The sequence below is a fragment of the Dasypus novemcinctus genome, chromosome 26, assembly GCF_030445035.2.
Source record: "Dasypus novemcinctus isolate mDasNov1 chromosome 26, mDasNov1.1.hap2, whole genome shotgun sequence".
NCBI lineage: Eukaryota > Metazoa > Chordata > Mammalia > Cingulata > Dasypodidae > Dasypus > Dasypus novemcinctus.
Genome location: NC_080698.1, coordinates 51,266,561 through 51,290,915, shown reverse-complemented (window position 1 = coordinate 51,290,915; position 24,355 = coordinate 51,266,561). Strand labels below are relative to the sequence as shown.

At 53.7% G+C, this 24,355-nt stretch overlaps 1 protein-coding gene across 6 annotated transcripts in view; it reads right to left on the bottom strand.

The window, feature by feature from the left end:
* IFT122 (intraflagellar transport 122) overlaps nucleotides 1-24,355 on the bottom strand; it is a 100,641-nt gene that overhangs the window by 486 nt on the left and 75,800 nt on the right. For 5 of the 6 annotated variants that reach the window (XM_023584294.3, XM_058288621.2, XM_004477242.5 and 2 more), the window contains 11 exons: nucleotides 21,534-21,700; nucleotides 17,031-17,202; nucleotides 15,482-15,584; nucleotides 10,659-10,799; nucleotides 9,454-9,548; nucleotides 6,225-6,325; nucleotides 4,285-4,450; nucleotides 3,438-3,549; nucleotides 2,846-2,971; nucleotides 769-848; nucleotides 260-424 (listed from right to left, as the gene is read on the bottom strand). In XM_023584294.3, the coding sequence (XP_023440062.1) occupies nucleotides 260-424; nucleotides 769-848; nucleotides 2,846-2,971; nucleotides 3,438-3,549; nucleotides 4,285-4,450; nucleotides 6,225-6,325; nucleotides 9,454-9,548; nucleotides 10,659-10,799; nucleotides 15,482-15,584; nucleotides 17,031-17,202; nucleotides 21,534-21,700 (1,428 nt within the window). Of the gene's footprint in view, nucleotides 1-259; nucleotides 425-768; nucleotides 849-2,845; nucleotides 2,972-3,437; nucleotides 3,550-4,284; nucleotides 4,568-4,654; nucleotides 6,326-9,453; nucleotides 9,549-10,658; nucleotides 10,800-15,481; nucleotides 15,585-17,030; nucleotides 17,203-21,533; nucleotides 21,701-24,355 lie in introns of all 6 variants that reach the window. The other variant, XR_011647560.1, reaches the window with a different exon arrangement.

The window sequence follows — 24,355 nt, the reverse complement described above, 5'->3', positions numbered from 1 at the left end:
GGGCCCCTTCAGCTGCAGGAGGTTCAGAGGCCTCCCGGGCGAGGGCAGCTGCACGGAGGGTGCAGGGCCACGGGGGAGCCCACCAGGACAAGGGAGGGGCAGGGATGGGGACACGCTCGAGTCCGCCCCGCCCAACAAGCAGCGCTGGCCCCGGGGGGTCTCCGGACCCTCCTTGCAGGCGCCCGGGCTCCAGGGGGCCCTCGGGAAAGCAGCAGAAAGGAGGAGCTGGGTCCCGTGCAGAGTGGGGGGGGGCACCAACCTGGAAGCAGGAGGGGCACATGGTGATGGAGGCATCGGGCAGCAGCGAGCGGAAGTACTGCCACTGCAGGGGCGGAGGCCAGCGCTTGATGAGGACGTCGCGGCGGCTCATGGAGCGCAGCACTGACCGGCTCACCACCACTGGCACGAACTCCGAGCCGCCTTGCTGGGCGGGAAGAGGGTGGGCACGGGGCCCGCGCAGCTCTGGCCACCAGCTCCCCGGGACCACAGTCCCAGAGACCTCCCTGCCAGCACCCTGTGGGGCCACCCCACTCTCCCTGGGCCCTTCCTCCTGCCAATCTCCCTCTGGGCCCACAGGCAGGCCTGCCCCAGCCTGGTCGCCCGGGTCCTGCGGCGCCTCCTGCCCTGCCTCCGGCTGCCACGCTGGAAGATCTGGCCAATCCTCCGTGGCCACGTCCCCTAGCTGGGGTCCCCCACGCGCACAGGGGCAGGGACTAGAGACCACCCTCCTGTAGGCCGTGCCTCAGCAGCCCACCCCGCGGCGCTCACCTCGAAGCTCAGCTTTGCTGTGAACGGGTCATCGTCCCCCGGGGAGTCCACAGTCTCGTCAAGCCTCAGGGTCTGAGCATCTGAGGAGTCTCATCAAGGATGGAATCTGAGACACGGGGAACGGGGCCCTCACCGCCACCCGGAGTCGGACCTGTGTGCTGGAGCTCCACCCAGGCCTCACCTGTTCGACCCCCTCCAGCTCGGCCAGGCCTCTAGAACAGGCCAGGGGGAGGGCGTCCCCGGCCCCGGGGAAGTCACAGGCTGGGGGGGGGGGGCTCTGCTGGACGCACCTGCCCCACAGACTGGGAGGCCTGCACTGTGCAGCAAGGCCTGGGGCCTGCCAGCATGGGGAGCAGGAACGGTGGACCCTGCCAGAAACCACAGCCAGCAAGCCAAGCTGAGTTCCTGGAGAAGCCCTCGGCAGCTGGGTGGTCTGAGGGCACATGTGAGGGGCAGCAGCGGGCGCGAGGCTGGGCCCCACTCGTGGCGGCAAGTTCCCAGGGCAGCGGTGCAGGCGCTGATGCGAGGCCAAGGAGAGGGGCGCCCCTGGGGAAGGCAGCCAGGGCACTGGGAGCCGGCGGCTGGGCCGGGTATTGACAAGGCCACCTGGACACAGCAACAACCCCTGAACGTACTGAACGGGCACAGCGAGCCGGTGCAGCAGACACGCCTTTTTGTTTCCCTTCTCCAAACAACTCTCTGGATTTTCCTCGCCTTTGTTCCTTAAAACATGGCCCGTGCACCAGCAGCACCAGCAGCACCTGGAGCTTGCTAGAAAAGCAGCCTCAGGCCCCACTCAGGCCTTCTGAGTGCAAAGCCGCCTGCTAAGGGCCGGGGAACCCGAGTGCACGCCGCTGCCTGGAAGCGCGGGCCCCAGGAGGCCGCCCCTCGCTTCAGCCCAGGAGGCCAGGCCCAGGCCTGGACAACCCCCCTGGCCTCACAGCACCAGAGCGTGCTGAGGTGGCTGGGAGGACGGCTGGTGTCTCCACCGGGGCGGCCAGGCCGACGGGAAGCAGGGTCTCACTGCTGGAGGCCCTCCCCCTGTTGTAGGGATGGGAGGGTGCTGTGAGAATGAGGCCACCAGAAGGCGCAGAGCCCCCGGACCTGGCGGGGCCTCCTGGCAGAGCTGTCTCAGCCCCTGAATCCACAGGGCCGCCACTCATCGGGAGGCTTTTTAAGTCCCTTTCGTTTGTCCATCCGCTGAGTGGTGGCTTCTGTCACTTCCATGTAAAACTGACCTGACTGAAAGGCATGGGGCAGCAGTGTGGCATTGTTTATGAATTCCAAAAATAGTTATTGGATTACGTTTGTAAACCAGTCTGTCAGAAGCATCACTCAATTGATTAAATGATGATTAGGACTTTGATTGGGCCACGTCAGTAGAGAAAAGACATGGCAAAGGACAGACTTGGGAGTTTTGAGCTGGAGCCCTGGAAGTGAACACACAGGAGAACACAGAGGAAGAGACAGCTCCTTAGACACGGCAGAAGCCCTGGGGCGAGAGACAGAGCCGTTCACCTGCTGGTCCACAGCTGGCTTTGGAGAGAACAGGGCAGCTGAGCCCAGAGAGAAACAAGCCCTGGGAAGAGAGGAAGCCTGAGCCCTCGCAGACGTCAGCAGTCATCTTGCCCCAACACGTGACAACACGTGATGAGGGACATAACTTATGCTTTATGGCCTGCTAACTATAAGCTTCTACCCCAAATAAATACCCTTTATAAAAACCAACAGATTTCTGGTATTTTGCATCAGCACCCCTTGGGTACACCGCTTTAGCCACCTTTCAGCTCGCGTGGCCAGAAGCACTGCCAGAGCCTTTCAGAGGCCAGGAAGTCCTCAGGGGAAGGAAGTACAGGTAGGGACCCAGGCACCCTCCTGTCTGGGCCCGTGGGCACTCGTGGTCCCCTCCTTGGCCTACTACACCTGGGCCAGCTCTCCGCCTGGTTCTGGCCCCCTCCCACCTTTCTGGGGCCTGTCACGCCTTGGGCCCCTGCCCTCCACCTGCCCTGCGCTGGCCCCGTCTCCCACCCGGGTCCCAGGCCCAGGCCCAAGCTGGCACATGCAGGGCACAGGATACTGCTGCTTGTAATCTCCTGCCATTTGCTCTCCCGCTTGTGTCTCGGTGCCTCCAGGTCGATGAGGGCGACAGCTTCCTCGTCAGTGATCCCATCCTCCAGGTAGAACTCCACCAGGTGCAGCACCTCTGGAGGGCCAGGGTCAAGGGGAGGGGGCTGAGGGGGTGGTGGCCTCATGGGTACGTGGGGCAGCACTTGGGGGGCTGGGGGCCCCACCCAAGCAGCTGTGGGTTCTCTCCCAGCACCCCTCGGAGGGGGCCTGTGCGTACGGAGGGAGTGGCAGGTGGCAACCTTCAGCCGCCGCCTCCGAGGGGGAGGCGAGGCCTGTGCCCCGCTACTGGGAGGCGTCTTGGAACCTGTCAACATCTGCGGTCGCCTCCCACACCCGGCCCATGCCCGTCCCGGTTCCCGGGGCAGTGCCTTTACGTGAAGCTGAGCCAGGCCGAGAGGCGGGTGCCACACCGTCCCCAGTGGACATGCGAGCACCCTCAGAGGCCTTCAGGGCCGTGCACGGCGTCCCAGGGCCCAGGAGCAGCGGGGGAGGCCTGCCGCCCCTGGCCGTGGGGGTGCCCTGGCGTGGCGGCCGGGACTCACCGTAGGAAGAGGCGGAGAAGACGAAGGGCTGGCGGCAGTTGATGCAGACGTTGCCCAGGTTGTTGAGCAGCGGGTTGTTGGTGGAGCAGCGATAGCACAAGGGCACCAGCTCCTACGGGGGCACAAGCCCGTCAAAGCCCCAGCCCAGGCGGGCTGAAGCAAGCTAAGGGGCTGCAGAGGCCCCAGGGCCCTGCCCGAGGGATGCTCCTTCCCCGGAAGATGCTCAGGGAATGACAGTCACCACAGCCACCCTGTCCCAGCCCCTCGCCCGCCAGGGAGTGGGCCTAAGCACACGACCTGTGCTGTCTCGTGTCCTCACAGCCACCCGGGGGGAAAGTTGCTCTGCGTATCCCATTTGACAGAGGGAGAAACTGAGGCTCATGAACATTCAGACACGGCTTGGAAATGGGGGAGCTGGGATCGACACCCCGGGTCTGTCCGACGCCAGGTTCCTGTCCTGGCTCGTAGGGGGGGTATGACAGAGGCAGCAGCTGGTTGGGGTGGGAAGAGGGCTGAGGCACAGCTCCAGGCTGCAGAGACTGGGGGGCAGGTGTGCTGGAAAACAAAAGCCTGGCTCCAGAAAGGGGCTGGGTGGGGAGGGGCTCCTAGGACAGGCTGAGGCCTGTGGCCAGGCCTGAGGTGAAGACCGGGAGGCCAGAGGCAGAGCGGCGGCGAGGCTGCAGCAGCACACGGGAGTGTGGGGCCAGGCTCTGGGGCCCCAAGGGCAGGGGGCTGCGAGCTGGAGCACAGGGGCCAAGTGCAGAGCAGAGAGGGCCAGGGGCGGCTCAGGCAAGGGGGCACGAAGCGCTGACCCAGGCAGCCCCCTGCGAGGGGAGCAGGCCCTCACCTCGCTGTCGTGGAAAGGCTTGGAGCGGATGGTCAGGCTGCCCAGCTCGATGGACTTCTGGAAGCGGGCGGGGATGTGCAGCCCCTGCAGCTTGTCGTAGGCCTGCCGGGCCAGCCTGTAGGCGCCCAGGGCCTTGCTCTGCTTGGCCAGGGTGAAGAGCGTGTTCCTGCGGCGGCGAGTTAAGGATGGCGGGGGCCACCCTCAGAGGGGCCCCAGGCAAGGATGCGGCACGTGCTGGTGCCCGCAGGGCAGGGGCAGGAGCCCAAGGAGTGCACCTGCACATCTGTGGGGCGGAAGCGAGTTTCTTGGATAGCAAGGCCCAAGGATGTTTTCAGAGCTAAAGACAATGCAGTTTCCATTAATATTTTACCCTTGCTGAGGTTCTCTGGGTCTCCCAAAAGTGCATCTTGGGCCCTGACTGGCTCAAATGGTTCTCCCAGTCTCGGCAGAGCCTTCCGGCCACGTCCTCGGATGCCTGGCACCAGTGCCCGTCGGGTGCCAGCCCTGCTGGGCAGGGCCGGCCCAACTGCCCAGGGAGCACACGGGCGCTTCCCGCTGCCCGCACCTCGCCGAGGGCTCCTTGGGCCACTTCTGGGGGTGCGCTCCCCTGGCCTCCGGGCCCTCCCGAGCTCCTCCACCTGGTGCTCTGTGCCCTGCTCTCGGTCACCTCAGCCTCTGGCTGTGTCTGCACTTGCTGCCTTCCCCGCCTGCTCAACACCCTTCCCCCTTCTCCCCGGCATCCGAGCCCAGGCCCCCGCCTCCTCCTCACTCGCCAGCACCCCACGCCACCCGGAGCAGCACCCTGGAGCCTGGTGTCAGCAGCTGCACGGAGGACAGCTTCCTCGTCTGTGTCCCAGTGGGGGCTCCTCAAAGTTAGGCGCTGGGCCCACGGTCAGGCCCAGGGCGGGGGTTCACTCAGGCTCTGTTGAACTGAGCAGAGCTTGCTGCCAAGGATGGGTGCGGGTGCCAAGGCCCCGCAGGTGGGCCCTCTGGGGCAGACTGACCATCAGGCAGCAGGAGCTCCGTCAGCAAAGGTGCCCCTCAACGGGGGTGTTTCTCCTGAAAGTAAATGATGTGCCTGGAACCCTTGAGAAACAAATTCTCACCAATTAACATCTCTGGGCTCTCTACTAGGAGGGATTTTCCTTACAGAAAGGAAGGGCCAGGGGCTGCGGAGGGATTGAAGAAAGCAGTGCTGTTTAGAAGTGCAAAGGGAATAATTACGACTTTTATGAATCTAAGACCTCTACAGGTGTGGTCCTATCCTAGTAGTTTCTGGCCATACAGGCCCTTCAGGCTCTTTCTCTGCTCAAAGCCCTCCAGGGGTTCTAACGCTCACTTGACCATGGCTCACCTGACCGTCGTCAGTGGCTACCTCAGCCTTCAGGATGCTGTCACTTCCTCCAGGCAGCCTTCTGAGATGCCCCCAGTCCAGGCTGCGTCACAGCACCCCGTCCCACTACCCTGTCCCTAGGCCGTGACATGCCCCACTCCCACCCCCAGGCAGCAGCTCTGTCACCTGTACCTGGCCTGGTCCCTGGGACACAGCAGGTGCTCCATATATCCGGGCTGTACACCCTCCCCACCCAGCCCCTCCTGAGACTCCAAGCCTGAAGGCCTGGTGCTTCCTACATTTTCAGTCACACCCTCATTCGTGGGTTCCGGGAGGACTTGGGACAGGGTGTTGGCCTGAGACCCAGTGCTGGGCCCAGCCAAGCGCGGCCTGAACTGAGCTTCTCCTCTCTTGGCACCGGCCCCTGGGCCTCCCTAGCTGAGCCTGCGCTTCGCTTTGCAACCCAGCAGCCAAAGGGCAAGCTCTCTCTCTTCCCTGAGGGCTGCCGGAGAGCAGGGAGCTTCTGCCAGGAAAGTGCTCTGGAAGGAACTTCTTGGGGCCATTAGACAAGAGGGATGGATGGAGGGTGGATGGAGCGAAAGGATACACTTTAGAGATGCCCAAGGGGGTGTCCTTGGTCAGGCTGTGCAGCAGGAACCTGGAGATGTTGAAAAGGGTTTCGGGAAGATGGAAACTGAACGGCTCCTCCTGCAGCGAGAGAAAAGCCAATGGGAATTGAATGCCTCCCTCAAGCCGCTGCTGAGCCAGGCTATTATGCAGACACCAGTAATTCTGAGTTACTAATAGAAGAGCGGCTCCATTTATTGAGCACCTACTATGTGCTGGTGTCATCTGGTCTTTTAACACAACACTGTGAAGTATGCACTTTTATTCTCTCTGTATGAGGAGGAAACTGAGGCCCATAGAGATGATTTGCCAAGTCACCCAGTTAGAACAGAGCAGAGCTGGGTCTCAAACTCAGGTCTGATTCCAAAGTCCAAAAACGCCTTTCTCCCAAGCTGCACTGCCTCTAGGGTTGGTAATGATTCCATTTCCTCGAGCTAAAGTTGTCTCCAGTTAGTTCCAATAGAGATCTTTTACGCAATTTAGGAGGATGCACATGATAGGAGTGAGCCTTTAAATGGAGCCATTTAACCCTTCCTGGCTCTACCTCGCTCTCCAGCAGCCTCTGCCCGATGCCCGCCGAGCACGACCCTGTGGAGTTCCTCCGCTGCTTGTCCCTGTGCCCTCTCCTCTGGCACAGGTCCAACATGGAGAGGCACTCAATCCACGTTCGTCCAGTGGCTAGAGCTGTGGCACCCAGAGATGACCAGCTCAGCCCAGAAGACCCCTGGGACCTTTCTAGCGGGAGGTGGGCCGTTAAAGTTAAGAACGCTTGGTTTGAAGGGCTCTGGCACGCTGTGTGTAAGTGGAGACTGCTGGTTTCCAGTAAAGCTTTTGATAGCAATGGCTGGAGCAGGCCAGCTGCCCTTCTCGTTGGCGAGCACCTGCACGGCCATGAACGGGCATTTCTTTAGGAAAGGAGCTAGACCCCGCTCATCACTTAGCCCCTAACCGACCTAAATCCACAAGGACTCACTCTGCTCTGATTTCTTCAGCTCAAAGACATTTTCTTTTTAGCTCCCACTTACATTTTTGTAGCCTCTGAGAGTCCCAAGAACCCAAGAAAACCTGAGACCGCATCCTTGCCTGGGTGAGAGCCAGATGCAAACCTGCCTCTGGTTATATCGCACGAAGCGTGGAAGCTAAGAAATGTCCTGGAGGGAACAGGAGCGGCCCCAGGATTAGCACCTCTCCTCTGGGAAAGCAGCCACACATCTCAGGAAGGATCCAGCACGTCCCTTTCCAGGCTCATCCAAGTCTGTGGGACCCAGATGCCAAACCCTGAAACACCACTCATCTCCGGGCCTTTGCACGTGCTGCGGCCATTGCTGGGAATGCCCTCCCTCCACCTAAACACTGCCCCATTCTCGCTTATCTCCCTCCACTTGGCTTAGAGGTGGCCTCTCCCAGTCCTCTAAGCTTTTCCCTTGAGGGACTTGTCCTGTGACAGCTCGTTTCCCTAGACTAGGAGAGTCTTAGGGGCAGGGATAGAATCTTGTTCACCACTGTGTCCCGAGGCCTCAGCACAGGGCCTGTCACACAGTAGGACTTGTTGAAGGGGTGACCAGCTGGGATGGAAGGACCACGGTCCAGCTGTTGTGAGATGGTGGCATGCTTGTGGCGCCACATGTGTCCTGGAGCAGGCTCAGTGGATGAAGGAGAAGAGGCCCCTGCTCTGTGTCCCCAAGTGTGGAGGGCGAGGGCGAAGAGCAAGGACAGAAAGAGCCAGGTCCTGAAGAAACTCAGGCAAACCAAGACTGAGCTGGCCCCAACCTCTGAGCTATGTCGAGCTGGGGGTCCTTCTTTTGGTAACTTCTCCCCAGGTGAGAGCTCCTGCAGAGATGAGCGATCCTGACGGGGTCTCATCTCAGGGCAAGAGAAGTCTGACAGGGCAGATGAGGTCCCTGTGAGCCCCTGGTGCTGGGGGCGAGGAGGGACTGACCAGGCAGGGCCTGCAGAACCATCCCCCTTGCCAGACTTCCCCGAGAGGTGAAGAGCGTGCGGAGTTCAGCGCAGACTCAGGGGCAAGAGCTGCCCCGGATGGAGGGCAGGACCTTTGCGGAGGGCGAAGAGCTGCGCGCTGCCTGCTCAGCCTCTAGGGGCACAGGCCGTAGGAAGTCTGATCTGGAGCCTCTGCCTGGGCCAGCGATAACAGCAGGTGACACTGGTCGAGGGACCCACCATGCCAGGTGCCCTTCTTGTGCTTTCCAAATACCAACTCTTTTCAAATTCACCAGTCCACCGAGTAGGCTCTGCTACTACCCCCATTTTATAGCAAAGGACTCTGAAGCAGAGAAGGCGTCTAGACAGCCTGCCTGAGGTGCCACGGTGGAGCTGGGGTGTGGGGCCAGAGGCCTGCCTCTGGGGTTCACAGCCCAAACTCACAGCTAGGCTTGGAAACAGCCTGCCTGGGTTCAAGTCCTGCCTCTGCCACCTTCTGACTGTGGAGTCTCTCTGTTTAGTGCCTCAGTTTGCTTGCCTGTAATCCTTTCACAGCCCTGTTGAAAGGATTAAATGAGTTATACAATAAAGCTCTTAGCACATTGCCTAGTATGTAGTAAGTGCTCAGTAAAGGTTGGCTGTGTGGGTTATATCCTTCCAGCCCACCAGCACAGGGTCTTTCAGGAAGGGGATTTCCTCAGCATCTGCTGAGTGGCTAAGAGGGTTCAGGATGAGGCAGCTGTTGTCACCTGTTCCTTATTGCCACAGGATAGATTTTAAATGGCATCATCAAAAGAATCAGGGACTAAAAATAATTATTTGAGTCTCTGGAGATCAAGTCAACCTTCTTGCTTTATAAAGAAGGGAACTGAGGGCCAGGGGAGGAAGTGAATTGCTTGAGGACACACAGCAAGTCAGTGGCAGGGCCGGGAAGGGAACTCAATCATTTGGTTCATCTGGAGAAGAGGGTCCCCACAGAACTGCCACCCTGATTGATTTTGGAAAGAGACACTCCTTTGGCTAACCCAGAGTCTGCTGAGTCATCTTTGCTTGAACCAAGCAACTAGGTCCATTCCCGCTTTAGACTGCTAATTCAGAAATCCACAGCTCGCTGCGTGTCAAATTTTTTTCTCCCCAGAGGAGACCAGGAGTTCTCAGCAGTTCAGCATGACCACATGGCTTGTTTTCTATTCAGAGGTCCACTGCGCTCTAAACCAGGCCCGGGCTCTACTCGCTGGGCTCCCCCAGGATGCCGTCTCCAGCCACCTTACCGTGTAGCGCTGAATGGCGTGGTAGCCGTGGTACAGCTCGGCCAGGTGCTGGAAGTGGTGGAACTTGCCAAGCATGGCATCCTTCTGGGCAGGATCTGTGTGCAGTGGGAGGGAGCGAGGGCAGGGAGGGGAGAAGTGTCAAACCGTGCCTGCGGCTGCTGACTGGCCACAAGTGGCAGGGCTGGGGGACGGCCCTGCTGCCAGTGTGGGTTTTCCCCAGCACAGAGCCCAGGCGAGGGAGGTAGGGTGTGGACGCTCTGGTTTGGAGCTGGCCATCCGGGGCACATGGCCAGGAAGAGCTGGAGGACATTTCGCTCTTGCTCTCCCATTGCTCACACCACGCCCTACTGCATCTCTTCACCCAGGGAGCACCAGCCGCAGCAATAAGACGGGATCGCTGGCCCCAAGATGCCAGGGCAGCCTGGTGGGGAGGGTGGGCAGAAGCCAGCTTTATTTATGCTCCTTAGGAACCCCTAAGTAGGAACCCCTAAGTAGGAACCCCTGGCCAGAACGGTGAAAATGCCAGCTGACCCTTGGTCTGGAGAGTTTCAAACTCTACTGCTGGCTGCTGAGAGCAACGTTCGTAAGGAGGCAGGGCAGGCTCTCCCCAGAACACAGCAGGGATGGAAGGGCTTCGGTGGCAACTGTGACTTACTGCAAGTCACCTAGTTGCCTCCGATCCCAATGTTTTTCCTATTCCTGGCATGCTGGCCTTGGTCCAGGGGAGAACAACATCTGCCCGTCCCCAATGCTTCCAAAATTCTCCCAGTGCATCATGGGTAGTCTTGTGAAAGAAAGCAACATGGAAGCAATTTTTCTGCCTGGGATGAGTGAGAATCTGGAGTGTGTTACTGTAAGGTGATCTCTTCATCTTCTCACTTAATTTGATTTTTTTTTTTTTAAACCAGCACTCATCCGGGTCCAGCTACAAGTTCCTGGGTAGCAGGGTAGAGAGATGTTCTGAATTAGTAACTCAGGGCAGAACCTCCCAGCCCTAACCTCAGCACGGCCGCAGACCATCCTTAGTGCTTAGGGGCAAACTGGAAAAAGACGGTGACCAGATTCTGCTGCTGCAAGACAGTGTCACGGACAAGCCACCCAATAAACAAGCCCAGGGCTTTCCTTAAACGGCTCAGCTCCTGAGATGTTTATCGTGGTGCCAGCTGGGGCTGGAGGGAAGGCGCGGCCTCGCGCGGTCTCCCTACCTTGAGCGATATCGAGGCACTGCATGGACAGCATCCAGTAATAGTACGCCGCGTCACTAAACCTGCTCTCCACCACCGCGTTGTGTGTGAGCTGCTCCAGCACCCGCACCGCCGCCCCCTGCCGCCCGGCCTTGTGGAAGGCTGGAGGGGCACAAAAGCACACGCAGTGGGGGGAGTCAGACAGAAGGCAGGAGGGATTCGTGTGGGGCTCGCAAGGGGCTGCTTTGGAAGCAGGACACTTATCAGAGCATCTGTGGCGCTTTGTTGTTGGGACGCTGGCTCTCAGGCCAAAGGCTATAAATAACCAAGGCTACATCCTGAAAAAGTACAGTTAGTTATACGCCTTTTTGGCTGGGAAAAGGTCTTCTGGCTCTGGAAAGGCAGGGTAAGAAGAAAAACCTAAGGGGACATTCTTCTTTTTGATCTTTTAATTTGAATAACATACATGCAACCCCAAATTTCCCATTTTAACCACTTTTGAGTATACAATTCAGTGGCATTAATTACATTCACCCTATTGTGCTACCATCCCCAACATCATTACCCCAACTTTTCAATACCTCAAATAGAGACTCTGCACCCATTAAGCCATAACTCCCCATTCCCCCGTCCCTTGGCCCTTGGTAACCTCTATCTACTATCTGTCTCTATGACTTTACTTATTCTAGGTACTTCATATACATGAGCTCATAAAATATTTGTCTTTCTGTATCTGGCTTTTTTCACTCAACTTGATGTCTCAGAGGTTCACATCCATGCTGGAGCACGCATCAGAACGTCTTTCCTCTTTACCTCTGAATAACAGTCCTTGTATGGCTGTACATTTTGTTCATCCATTGCCATCTGTTGATGGACACTTGAGTTATTTCCACCTTATGGTTACTGTGAATAATGCTGTTACGGTTATTGTGAATAATAATTGGTGTACAAATATCTGGTCGAGTCCCTGCTTTCAAATCTTCTGGGTATATACCAAGAAATGGGATAGCCAGGTCATATGATAAGCCTATGTTCAGCTTTCTGAGGAACCACCAAACTGTTTTCCACAGCAGTTGTACCATTTTATAATCTTACCAACAATGTATAAATGTTCCCATTTCTCTACATCTTCACCAACTCTTGTTATTTTCTGTCTTTTAAACAAAAGCCCTCCTAGTGGGTCTGAAGTGGTGTCACATTGTGGTTTTGATTTGCATTTCCCTGACGACCAATGACGTTGAGCATTTTTTCATGTGCTTATTGGCCATTTGTATATCTTCTTTAGAGAAATGTCTATTCAAGTCTTTTGTCCATTTACTGATTGGGTTGTCTTTTTGCTGTTGAGTTGTAGCAGTTCTTTATATAATCCGGATATTAAACCTTATTAGATATATGGTTACCAATTTTCTCCCATTCTGTCTTTTCATTTTCTTGATAACGTCCTTTGACGTACATGTTTTTAATTTTGATGCAGTCCATTTTATCTGTTTTTTTTCTTTAGGTGTTGTTAGAGGTTTGCAATAATTAACAAGCTGTAGCTCAGTTTTCCCTGATATGCACTGGGGAAAGGCTAACCCTATCCCCCATAAGCCTACATGCCTAAGGGCATGGCACTTCCCACAGGTTAAATAAAGAAACCACATAGAGACAGGAGTAAAGGGAAATGGAAACCTTCCCGACCTGCATATCAGAGGGAGATAAAATTCCTACAGAACAAAGAAACATCTGCTCCTGTAGCATTCCCAGAAACCATAACTTCCTAACCCACTATCTTCTAGTCACTATCAGGGAAAGTTTTCACCTCTAGGGCTTCCCATTGGCCCCTGCACCTCACTCGGACCCTCAACCCCCTCCCACCAACCATCATTTCCCCACCCAGGAAAGTTCTGTATAAATTCAAGCTCTCCCCTTCCAAGAGGGGCTGAAGTCTGTTCTTCAGACCCCCTCCATTGGGAGAGCTTCTCATTAAATTCTTCCTTTGTCTATAGTCATATCAGTCTCCGTGTCCCAGTAAGCGCTGTATTTTCTGCAACAGGTGTCATACCTAAGAAATTACTGTCAAACCCATTCTGAAGGTTTCCCCTTAAGTTTCCACATTTAAAGTTAATTTTTGTATATGGTGTGAGGTCTAACATCATTCTTTCACATGTGGCTATCTGGTATTCCCAAGAGCATTTATTGAAGAGAATGTTCTTCCTCCAATTAATGTCCTGGGCACCCTTGTTGAAAATCAGTTGGCTACTGATGTGTGGGTTTATTGTAACTCTCAATTCTATTCCATTGGTCTATGTGTCTTTATGTCAGTGCCACACTGTTTTGATAACTGTGGCTTTGTAGTAAGTTTTGAAATTGGTAAGTGTGAGGCTTCCATCTTCGTTCTTTTTTTAATATTGATTTTTGCTATTCAGGGTCCCTTGTGATTCCATATGAATTTTTCTTTTTTTTAGATATCAGGGGCTAGGGATTGAACCTGGGACCTTGTATGTGGGAAGCTGGCACTTAACCACTGAGCCACACTGGCTCCCCTGAGTTGGTTTTTTGTTTGTTTTGCTTGTTGTTTGTTTTAGGTTTGTTGTTGCTATTGTTTTTAGGAGGCACTGGGAACTGAACCTGGGACCTCCCATGTGGGAAGCAGGCACTCAACAGCTTGCGCCACATCCGCTCCCCTCCACGTGAATTTGAGGATCAGTTTTTCCATTTCTGCATAAATAAAGGCTGCTGGAATTTTGACTGGAATTTCTCAGGGGCCATTCTTGTTCAGCCAATACTTACACCTCTGAGGCCATATTTCAAGGCAAAGCAGGAGGATGAAACTATTGTTCTTTATCAGTTAGGTTCTACCCCACTTTTTCATTCCAGGGCAAAGGTTTGTGACTCCCAAGGTGACACTAACAAGATCTGAATTATATCAGGTTCAGCAATTTACAAAGCATTTTTGTTACTGGTTATCTCACAGACATATGATGAAGAAAGGAATATTAGTCTTTTTTTTCCCCCTCACCCCTCCCCTGGCCCCCGCCATTGTCTGCTCTCTCTGTCCATTCGCTGTGTGTTCTTCTGTGTCTGCCTGCATTCTTGTCAGGTGGCACCGGGAATCTGTGTCTCTTTGTTGCACCATCTTGCTGTGTCAGCTCTCCGTGTGTGTGGCACCACTCCTGGGCAGGCTGGCTTTTTTTGCGTGGGGCGGCTCTCCTTGCGGGGCATACTCCTTGCATGTGGGGCACCCCTACGTGGGGGGCACCCCTGTGTGACATGGCACTCCTTGCGTGCAGCAGCACATGGGCCAGGAGGCCCTGGGGATCAAAGCCTGGACCCTCCATATGGTAGATGAACACTCTATCAGTTGAGCCACATCCGCTTTCCAGTCTTTTTTTTTTTATGGGCAACCCCATGGGTTTCAAAGGTAAAGATAAAGTGGCATGCCCCAGGGCTCAAATCTGAGCCCAAACTCAAGGACGAGGTCAGTCTCTAGGTGAGTGCTTTTTTCTGACAACCACTAAAGATCTTGGCTTGCTTCTTGCAACCAAACATTTGTGAAAACAAGCACAAAATCTCTCAAGCACTCATACATCCATTTAACAGAAATTTCCTGAGCATCTACTATGTGGTCAGCACCACTAGAGGCTGCCAGGGCAGGCCTTCTGGCCGTGACCCCTGCCCACATGTGGGTACTCAAGTGACCCAATCTGCTTTTAGAGAAGGAAAAAGGTCTTGCCTTTGTTCCACTCTCATCTGCAATCTCTTGTCTGAGTCCCAAGTTACTATGGCAATGGATTCTTGGAAGGGCAGACACAGACAGATGGATAGGTTGATGTGTATTGCCCAAACATGCAGATACTTCGGCAACTGGGTGCTCTGGAAATGCCGAAGAGGAGAGAACATGCTGTCCTTCAATGGGTGCTTTTAGCCGGGGAGCTCCCACCGGGAGACATTTGTTCCGCAATGTGTCCGAGGTGGCAACTGTTACCATATAGAAGTGTAAATGAGATGCTATGGAATATGACACACCCAACTTCAATTACAAGACTTCCTAAAGAGGCAGCAGAACACAGAGAGGAGGAGGCAGCTTCCCACTAGGCTGTCCCTGGTTGGATGCCGGCGCTGTGGCTCGGCTCGCTAGCTTTGTGCCTTTGCAGAGCACAGTTGGCCTCTGTGTCTCTGCAGGACTGTTGGGAAGAGTCAAGGTTACGTGGGTCAAGGGCCCAGCCAGTGCCAGACACAGAGAAGGCAGCCAGTCTTTCAAATCCTTATGAATATTTTGTTATAGCTCTTCACTCCCTCGCCCCTGTCGCAGATGCTGAGAGGGAGCAAGGGCCACTAAGAGCAGGGGTCACCCAGTCTGTCTGAGTGAAACAGAGCCCAAGTCTCCACTCATGGGTGGTGAGGACCCTGGGTCTGACGCTCCACGGGGTCCTCCTGTTTCGTCCTTCCAGTATCCTGGCTCGACTTCCCTCGCCACCCCTTCCCAATTGTGTGACTTCAGACAAATCCTTTTACCTCTTTAAGTCTTGCTTTTCTCATCTGCAAAATGGGAATACTGACAATGGCACCTCCATTGGAGGGGCGCTCTGAGGAGTAAGTGAGAGAACACACCGGTGCGCACAGAGCCTTGCCTGGCACGCAGACGCACGGGGAGACTGGCCCCGCCCGGGCAGCTGCAGGGCAGGAGGGCCACGGCTGCCTGACTCCAAGCCTGTGGGCCCCACCACCACACGTGTCCCAGCCCAGGAGGAAGTCTCCGGCCCTGGAGCCCAAGGAGGGGAGGGGTTTGGCGACCGTCCTGGACCCTGTGCCTTGGCAGTGCCTCCTGCCCCCTCTGCAAGGTGCCAGGCTGCGTGGCCTACCTTTCTGGGCCTCCTCAAAACGATCGTTCTCTGCCAGCCACTGAGCATAGGGCACGTAGATGTCATCCTTAAACTCAGGGTGCTTCTCGCCCAAAGCAAAGGCCTGGAGGAAGGAGCAGAGTCATTCTTAATCAAGCAGCCCCTGCACTTGGCTGAATCCATTAGACATGTCAAATTTTGCCAGCCTGGCAACTCAGAAGGGGAGAGTGCCTCCCCCCACTCCCTACCCCCTCAAATGCAAAAACAAATCAGCTCTTTGAAAACAAAAGGCAATTAACAGCAATATGCAAGCGACTGGATTCAATAACAACACAGTCTGTTTCTGGACCAGAGAAGCGGCACAGAATCGGAAACATTTTATTTTGAGGGTTTGCGTGGGCTCCTGTAGCGCTGCAAACAGATTTCTTTTAATTGCAGGCGACACCTAAGGAAACAGAATTGACATTATCGTCATCGCAGCTTATCAGCTGTCAGATGACTGGGGACTTGCTGCTGTATGGGACGGTTCCTGCTTTGCCGGAGCCCCACTGCCACCCGTCCGGCCTTTTCTCAGTTTAAAGAGAAAGGACCAGGAGAACCGGAAGCAGGGCAGGAAACTGTACACAACAGCTGGGAAGAAGTTTGCCTGATGCACAGCAAGGACTGACTGGCTCCGGGAGGCTTTAATCTCTGCTGCTTGGTAAATCGCCTCCTGATAAATTTATCTTGAGAAACCATTATTCCCTCTGTTACAGGCCCCATTCTTTCTCGCCAGTGACCTTGTCACCTCACCAAATGGAGCTGCTCAGAGGGCAGGGAAGAGTCGGACAGATCTTACCTAGAAAAGGTCCTGCTGCTCTCTCTGGACAAGAGACCACAGTGGGTGGGGTGGGTGAGGGGCGAGGATGGTGACGCAGGCGCAGATCCTCAGCTCGGATGGGTTCCTCTCCAGGGGACAGGGAGCCATCGAGTTTGAGGATGGAAGCCAAACACCAGAGTGGGGGCACACGGGCTGCTTCTACCAACCTCCCGCCAGCTAGGCATGGAAAATTCTCACCTGCCCCCTCATCCCAGAGCCGTAGAGGTGGGGGCTAAGAAGGGGGTGAGGAGTTGGCCCTGTGCCTGGGAAGTAGGGATGGCATTTTCTGCCAAAATACCACCCAGCAGATTTTAAATGTCACACAGGTGCACTTCCATGTCAGGGATGCATGAGAGCCTCAGGGGCCGGCCAGACGCAGCTCAGACCAGCAGCAGGCCCAGGGGCCAACGTGCCCACGCTCATGTCCCCGGTACCTCTCCCAGGGTCTGCTGCAGCGCTGGCAGTCAGCAAAGATTTTCTGAACGAGGAAATGAATGAGTGAACAAGAGAACGCTAGGACTGCACTGACGCTCCCAGATATTCTGACTCAGGGAATTCAAGGTTAAGTCTCTTGATGGCCAGCCCAATGTCTATTCCCATATGAAGGCGGCTGCTCTTCAACCAGACCCCAAAGGTCCCTTTGCCCCCACCTGCCTGTGTCCCATGGCTCGGGAGGGGTCCCCTGATCCATGAGGAGCCTTCAACCCTCACCTCGTCCCAGCGCTGGGTCTCCACGTGCAGCTGAACCAAGGACTTCAGGTCCCCGATCTTCAGGTAGGTCTCAGCGGCGTAGGCTGGGTTACTCAGCTTCTTAAAGTAGTGTGCGCACATCAGCAGGGGCTCCCGCTCGGCCCTGTCCAGCTTACGGGCGATGTCGATTAACCTGAAGCGGTGGAGGGAAGCAGGGCGGAAACCAATCCTGGGAAAGGAGCCTGGTGGGAGGAAGCAGCGTGGGGGCTCCCGGGGCTGCTCGAGGGAAACTGTGTGTCTGATGCATTTTGATGTCCCAACGCTTCACCTGGGGCCATGACCCTTGTGAGGTGCTCCACCCTCCAGAAGCCTTGCCGGGCGACAGGAGAGGCTGCCTGCCAAAGGACACCACCTTTCCCCCACCAGGTACCCTGCACTGGAGTTTTCTAATCTATTCAGCAGGTTCTGGGGAGAAAAGCCAATGTCTACCCAGGTGCCAGGTGGTATGCGAGTCTTCCCACATGTGAGCTCTTCCAGTCTTCACAACCCTAAGGGGTAGGCACTGTTATTCCCATTTTACAGGTGAGCAGACTGGGCCCTAGGGTGGAAGGTAAAGCAACTTTCCTGAGACCTGGCAGCCAGGAGGTGGCCGAGGGCTCTTCCCACCACTGTTTTCAGAGTTCTCCCAGGAAAACAGAGGCGAGAGTTCTCTTGGTGACAGGGCCTCTGGAGGAAGAGGCAGGGATGGACATCTGAGCTCTGGAAATGTCTGCCTGGTTCTCTCCTCCTGGCCAAGGTGCTGACCACAGGGAGGGCTGTGGTGGCCACGGGCTCACCACTTCTTCCCGGGGTGACTAGCCCCCCCACTTCTGTGAGGAGTGGGGGCTGGATGGGATGTACTTGTTCTCTCTGGTCAGTCTGGGGTCTGGAGTCACCCCAGCTCTTTCAGGGGAAGAGGCTCGCCCCAGCCTGCTCTTGGAGAGAAAGGAAGGGGGAAGCTGCTGAAACAGATTCCTCTCTCAGAGACAGGCAAGCTCAGGGAGGCCTGTCAATCTGTACTTAGAATAATAACAGCTTCTAAAAATAACTCTCCCCAGCAGAGAAAGGACACATTTTAGGGAAAGGTGGCACAGGCAGCCCCTTACAGCCTCCCCCATCCCACCTCATCAAACCAAATGTCCCTGGAGGGGCACCTTTTACAACCAGTCCTGGAAAAGGGACAGAAAACGTTGACTGTCTCTTTCCTGAACTGGTTAAATATCCCAGGGGTAGCCCGAGCAATATCACTTACAGATGAAAGTGGCAGATGAAAAACCAGAGGGGAGAGAGGACTCTAAATCTACCTGGCTCTCTCCCCTACTACCTCTTTTGTAAAGAGAATAATTTTGGGGGCAATCTCAGTGCCTGTCTCTTCAGGAAACTATTACCGGGCAAGAAGGTGGAGCAGGTCACACACCAAAGTCCCTGTGTGTGGGCCGTGGGCCGGGCCCATGTGGTGGGGGAAGAATGTTGACTGTCCCCTCGTCTCTGTGCCTCTGCACCTGTGGGCCTCAGTGTTATTCCAGGACAACTGACAGCCTTTAGGACTCAGCCTGAGTCGACCTCAGACCCCCCACGACCCCAGCCATCGTTCCTCTGCCTGCTGTGGCAGCACACACACACATACGGGCACAAGTGTGGCGCCTACCTGCCTTGACTAGAGGGGGAAACCTTCACCCTGCAGGTCTGAGGCTCCAGGAGCCCCAAGACTGAAGTCACCACCTCTCTGTGCAAGCCCCCACACCAACCCATGCTTCCTCCTCTCGTCTCTGTCTTGGCCAGTGGCACTGCCCACCACCCAGGCCTGGAGCTCAGGCTCAGCCTTCGACTCCCCACCCCACCACAGCCGGGTTCCTCTGCACCTCTCGCACCCTTGGCTCTGCTGCTCCCCCAGCCCACTGCACTGGCCCTTCACCTGCTCTCCCTGCTCCAGGTTTTCCTCTCTTCCACACCCCTGGTCTGAGCACTGTTCTGACTGCCTAGTCCCAGCCACGTTCTCTCTTGGGCACATCCTCACTACCAGCTGACAAAACGTGAAGTGCTTGGGGATCTGGTCAGCCTGCTGCTCCCCTGCAGCCAGCCTTCCTCCACACGGCCTGGACTCCAACCACAGACACCCTCTGTCCCTGCTGTTCTTCCTACGTGTAGGTCCTTCCCCCTTCCTTCCCTCTCTGCCTCTTGAAATTCTTCAAGGCCCTTCATGCAAGACACTTATGAGAACGTTCACACCTCTGGCCAACTGATTTCAAGGTTACCAAGTCCAGCCAGTGGGGCCAGAAGAATCTCTTCAGCAAATGATGCTGGGAAAACTGGATGTCAATACACCAAAGAGTAAAGGTGGACCCCTACCTCGCATCATACAAAAAAAGTGAACTCAAAAAGGATCAACGACCTAAATTATAAGAACCAAAACTAAACCTCCTAGAAGAAAACATAGGGAAGCATCTTCAAGACCTTGTGTGAGGCAATTGCTTCTTAGACTATACCAAAAACACAAGCAACAGAAGAAAAAAACAGGTAAATTAGACTTAATCAAAATTTAAAATTTTGTGCCTCAAAGGACTTCATCATGAAAGTAAAGACAACCTACTTACAGAATGGGAGAAAATATTTGGAAATCACATATCGGATAAGGGTTTAATATCTAGACTATATAAAGAAATCCTACAACTCAACAACAAAAAGACAACCCAATTTAAAAATGGGCAAAAACTTGACACATTTCTCCAAAGATAGACAAATGGCCTATAAGCACATGAAAATATGCCTGACATCATTAGCCATTTGGGAAGGGAGATATAATTTCATGCCCACTAGAAAGGCTACCATTACAAAAATGGAAAATAACAAGTGTTGGAAAGGACATGGAGAAATGGGAACCCTCGTTCACTGTTGGTGGGAATGTAAAATGGTGCGGCAGCTGTAGAAAATAGTTTGGTGGCTCTTCAGAAAGTTAAACATAGAACTATGATACGACCCAGCAATCCACTGCTAGGTATACATCAAAAAGAGCTGAAAGGAGGAACTTGAACAGACTCTGCACACCGATGTTCACAGCGGCATGACTCACAATGGCCGAAAGGGGGGAACAACCCACATGTCCATCAACAGAGGAATGGACAAACTAATTGTGGTCTCTCCATGCCATGGATATCGTTCAGCCATAAAACGGCACGAAGTCCTGGTGCGGGACAACAAGGATGAACCTTAAGACCTCATGTTGCATGAAATAAGCCAGGCACCAAAGGATAAATAGTAGATGATCTCATCAACATAAAGTAATTAGACTACGCAAATTCACAGAGTCAGAAACTCAAACGCGGGTTACCAGGGGCCAGGGTTGGGGTAGGCAACGGGGAGTGGATGCTTAATTAGTGCAGAGTTTCTGTTTTGGGTGATGGAAAAGCTTTGGTAATGGATGGTGGTGATGGTAGCACAGCATTTGAATGTAATTAACGCCAATGAATTAAATATTAGAATGTGGTTAAAAAGGGAAATTTTAGGTTGTATATATGTTACTAGAACAAAATTTTTAAAAACCATAGGACTGTACAACAGAGTGATCCCTAATGTAATGTAAATGAAGGACTATAGTTAACAGTACAATTATAATATTTTTTCATCAACTGAAACAAAGATACCACACTAATACAAAGTGTTAATAATAGGGAAGACTATGTGTGGGGGTGGGTGGGGTATACGGGAATTCTATTTTCTGCATGATTTTTCTGTAAACTTACAAATTCTCTAATTAAAAAACAAAGACCTGGGGAATGGATGTAGCTCAAGTGGTTGAGCGCCTGCTTCCTATATACAAGGACCTGGGTTCAATCTCCGGTACCTCCTGAAAACAAACAAATGAAAAAACCAACTCTAATTGGGGAGCAGATGTAGCTCAGTGGTTGCACGCCTGCTTCCCATGTACAAGGTCCAGGGTTCAATCCCTGGTATCTCCTAAAAAAAAAAGGCCTATGAGAGTTCCTCCCATGAGAAGCACATCTCCTTTCTTTATCAACTTTGAACCTTTTTTCTTTGTTAATTCTCACCATTATAAATATTTTAGGCACTGAAATCAGCCAGTCTTGAGTTGGAACTCAGCTCTGCTTCCTAGCTGCTTGGCCTTTTGATGATTGCTGGCCCTGAGCCTCAGTTTCCTGGGGGGTGTGGAGCAGCACTCAGCGCCTGCAAGGTCAGCACCTTACCTGCTCATAGCGAGTGCTCAAGGGATGGCTGCTCTGGCATCTGGGTGTGACTTCTTCTCACTCTCCACCACCCTCTCCCCCAGGGACATGTGAAGCTCCTCCAAGGCAGTGACTGCCTTGTTTGGTCTCTGCGTCTCCTCAAGAACCTAGTTGCTGTCATGTTGGCTTTAGATATTTAAAGGAACACTATTTATTCCCTTGTCAATCAAAGCCAAGAACTGACGTGACATGGCCAAACGCGACACTGCCAAACGCTTCCTGGGGGCAGGGTCTGAAAACCTACATGTCAACCCAGCCATGGTCGCCGCTGATCTCTATGGCCTTGACATGCTCCCCCGCTGAGATGTACATCTCCACGGCAGCTTTGGGCTCGTTGATATTTCTGGCCCAGTCAGCCTGTTTGGTGATTAGCATCTTTGTTTCTTTGGGGTCTCCAGATCCAAGGAAATCCTGAGGAAGCACAACAAACAAAAACACTCTGGATTAGGACTTCCTGCTGCCAGCATTACGTCAGGCTGCTGAGGGCTGCAGCAAGGAAGGGCTCCCTTTGGCTGAAGCAGCAACCAGGATGCAGGCAGGAGCCCATCCTTGCGTGGGTGATGGGGGAAGTCCCCGGTGTCAGGGAGGCACGCCCTTGGGCTGCCCACAGGTGTTCCTGGGGGACTCTAGGACAGTGTCAAGGATCACGGCCCTCGACGTTTCCTTCCCTTCCCACTAATGGATATTTGTCCTGCAGCTAAACAAAACTTTCCGGACTCTCTGGAGCACCACACACCAATTCTGCAATGGGGACGGTTGACGATTGGGTGATGATAGGGTTCCTTTGTCTCTCTCATATAGTGTGTGATATATGTGTGCCTATTCCTTTAGAGTGACTGGATATCCTGGTGGCACTCCGTTTCAAATGTTCACACCAATCCTTTTCATTCAGATAACATGGATAATGCCACATGCTTAAGAGTGAGGCTGAACACATGGTCCCCTAAACTTAAAAAGCAACCTGTGGGATATGGTGTGGGGGCATTTTCAGGATTTGAGTTGTCCTGGGTGGTGCTGCAGGGACGGATGCTGGATGTTGTGTGTCCTGCCGTGGCCCACTGGGTGGACTGGGGGAGAGTGTGGACTACAATGTGGACCACTGTCCATGTGGTGCAGCGGTGCTCCAGAATGTATTTGCCCGGTGCAGTGGATATGCTGTGATGATGGAAGAGGTTGTTGATGTGGGAGGGGTAGGGTGGGTGGGGTGGGGGGTATATAGGGACCTCATATTTTTTTAATGTAACATTCAAAAGAAAATAAAGAAGAAGAAAATAAATAAATGAAGACAAGTCTTTCCCTAAACTAAAAAAAAAAAAAAAAAGCAAATTGACTTAAAATGCTCTAAGAGAGCCTGTGTCCCCTCCACCATCTCTGTCACACTAAAAGTACGATTCTCATCTGTTTTCTGAAACACCCTATCACCTGAAATTTGGGAGCCATACTACTGGCTTTGCTCCCAGTTATCTGCTTAGGACAGCTAAGGAATAAAACTGGTTCTGGTCAATTAATTCTGAAGCGAATGGTATCAGATCCTGCCCTGAGATCAGATCTGTAGGGGTGGGGACTGATCCAGCTGTGGCAGGGAAGGAAGTCCTGGGAGAAGCTGAGGCGAGGGGAAAGGGGCCCCAGAGAGAAGAGGAGAAGGGAGGCCTCTGGATCAGCGGCTCGAGGTTGGAGGTCTCTGAAGGGGCTGCCCGGCCTCCCTGGGTTGCCCTAGAATGTATGAGAAACAGCCTCAGAAAATCACTTCTTTATGGGCTACAGTCATCCAAAGTATATATGTGGGTGTTTGCCACAGTTGAGGCAGCAGTGGTGATGACATGTTTAAAGGTGGGGCTTTTCCTAAAGGGAAATGGAGAGTGCTTAGAGCCCAGATTTTACATTATCAGCAAGAAGCGGTTTTTCTTAGGAGTAATGAACCTTCAGAGAGTGCTCTGGTGTCAACCTCACAAAGTATAAAAAAAGCACCCTGTTCCCCATGATTAATTTGTCAGGAAAAGTACAATCAACCTATGCTAAAAACCCACTTGAGTGATTAGCTCACTACCCCCCTCCTCCATCTGCTTGCAGAGTAATTGTGTAGCCCCTAAAATAATATATTAGATTGGCCTTAGACAATCATGTTTTCAAAAGGGGAGGGAGGGGCATCATTTACCCTGATGCTAGGGCCCTATAAAAGCCAGGCCCGCCTCGGCTGGCCTTTGGTTCCCCCTGGGGAAAGGGTTTGGAAAGCAGCCACTGACTGAAAATGCCTATTTTGGACCATGACAGACACACCCTTTGCTCTTGGCGTTACTGTAATGTGTATTCTTTATGCCCGTGCAAACCTGGACACTCACTAACCTAGGTTGCTTAAATGAGGTTAGCGGCCGGGAGAGAAGGCATCCTCAGAGAAAAGAAATGTCCTTCAAGGGACTTGAGTGAGTGCTCAGTGGAAACGGGGGACTACAAGTGAGAAGGGTCAAAGGCCAAGAGGAAGCTGTGGTTTGGAGTCATCTATCCGAGAAAAGCCGCCAGGCCCAGAGTTCACAGGCTTCCTAGAGGGAGCTACTCAGTTAGGAGCTCCGTGTCCCCCCAGTTCAACAGTCCAGCTCAGGGAGCTCTGACTTAATTGAAGCGGAGTCTAAATGGTTCCATCAAGGCCCAACAAACTGGACTTTCAAGGGCTTTTTGGTTCCATGGAGCTAATTTACACGTTATCTGGAGCCACGGCAAAGACTTTGTCCTGGAGTGGACAGAAAGAGGCTGTGCTGAGTGATGAATGAGACTAAGCAGTGTTCCCAGGCTTGGTGATTTTGATAAGGACATACTACATCAGAGTTAAGAGCATTATAATTCCCTTTATCACCATATAAACATGTCACTTATCCGGAAAGCATACAATTTATTTGTACGTGGGAATGTAATTTAAAAATTTTCCGAAAACCAGATTGAATCTTGGGAAGCAATTTTCAAGTAAACAAAAACATGCCGTGTTAATAAGCACTGTATTTCTCCCCCCACCAAGAAAAACATAATGTGTATGTACACATTTTCTCCAATTCAGAGTCGGGGGGGTAGGGGAAT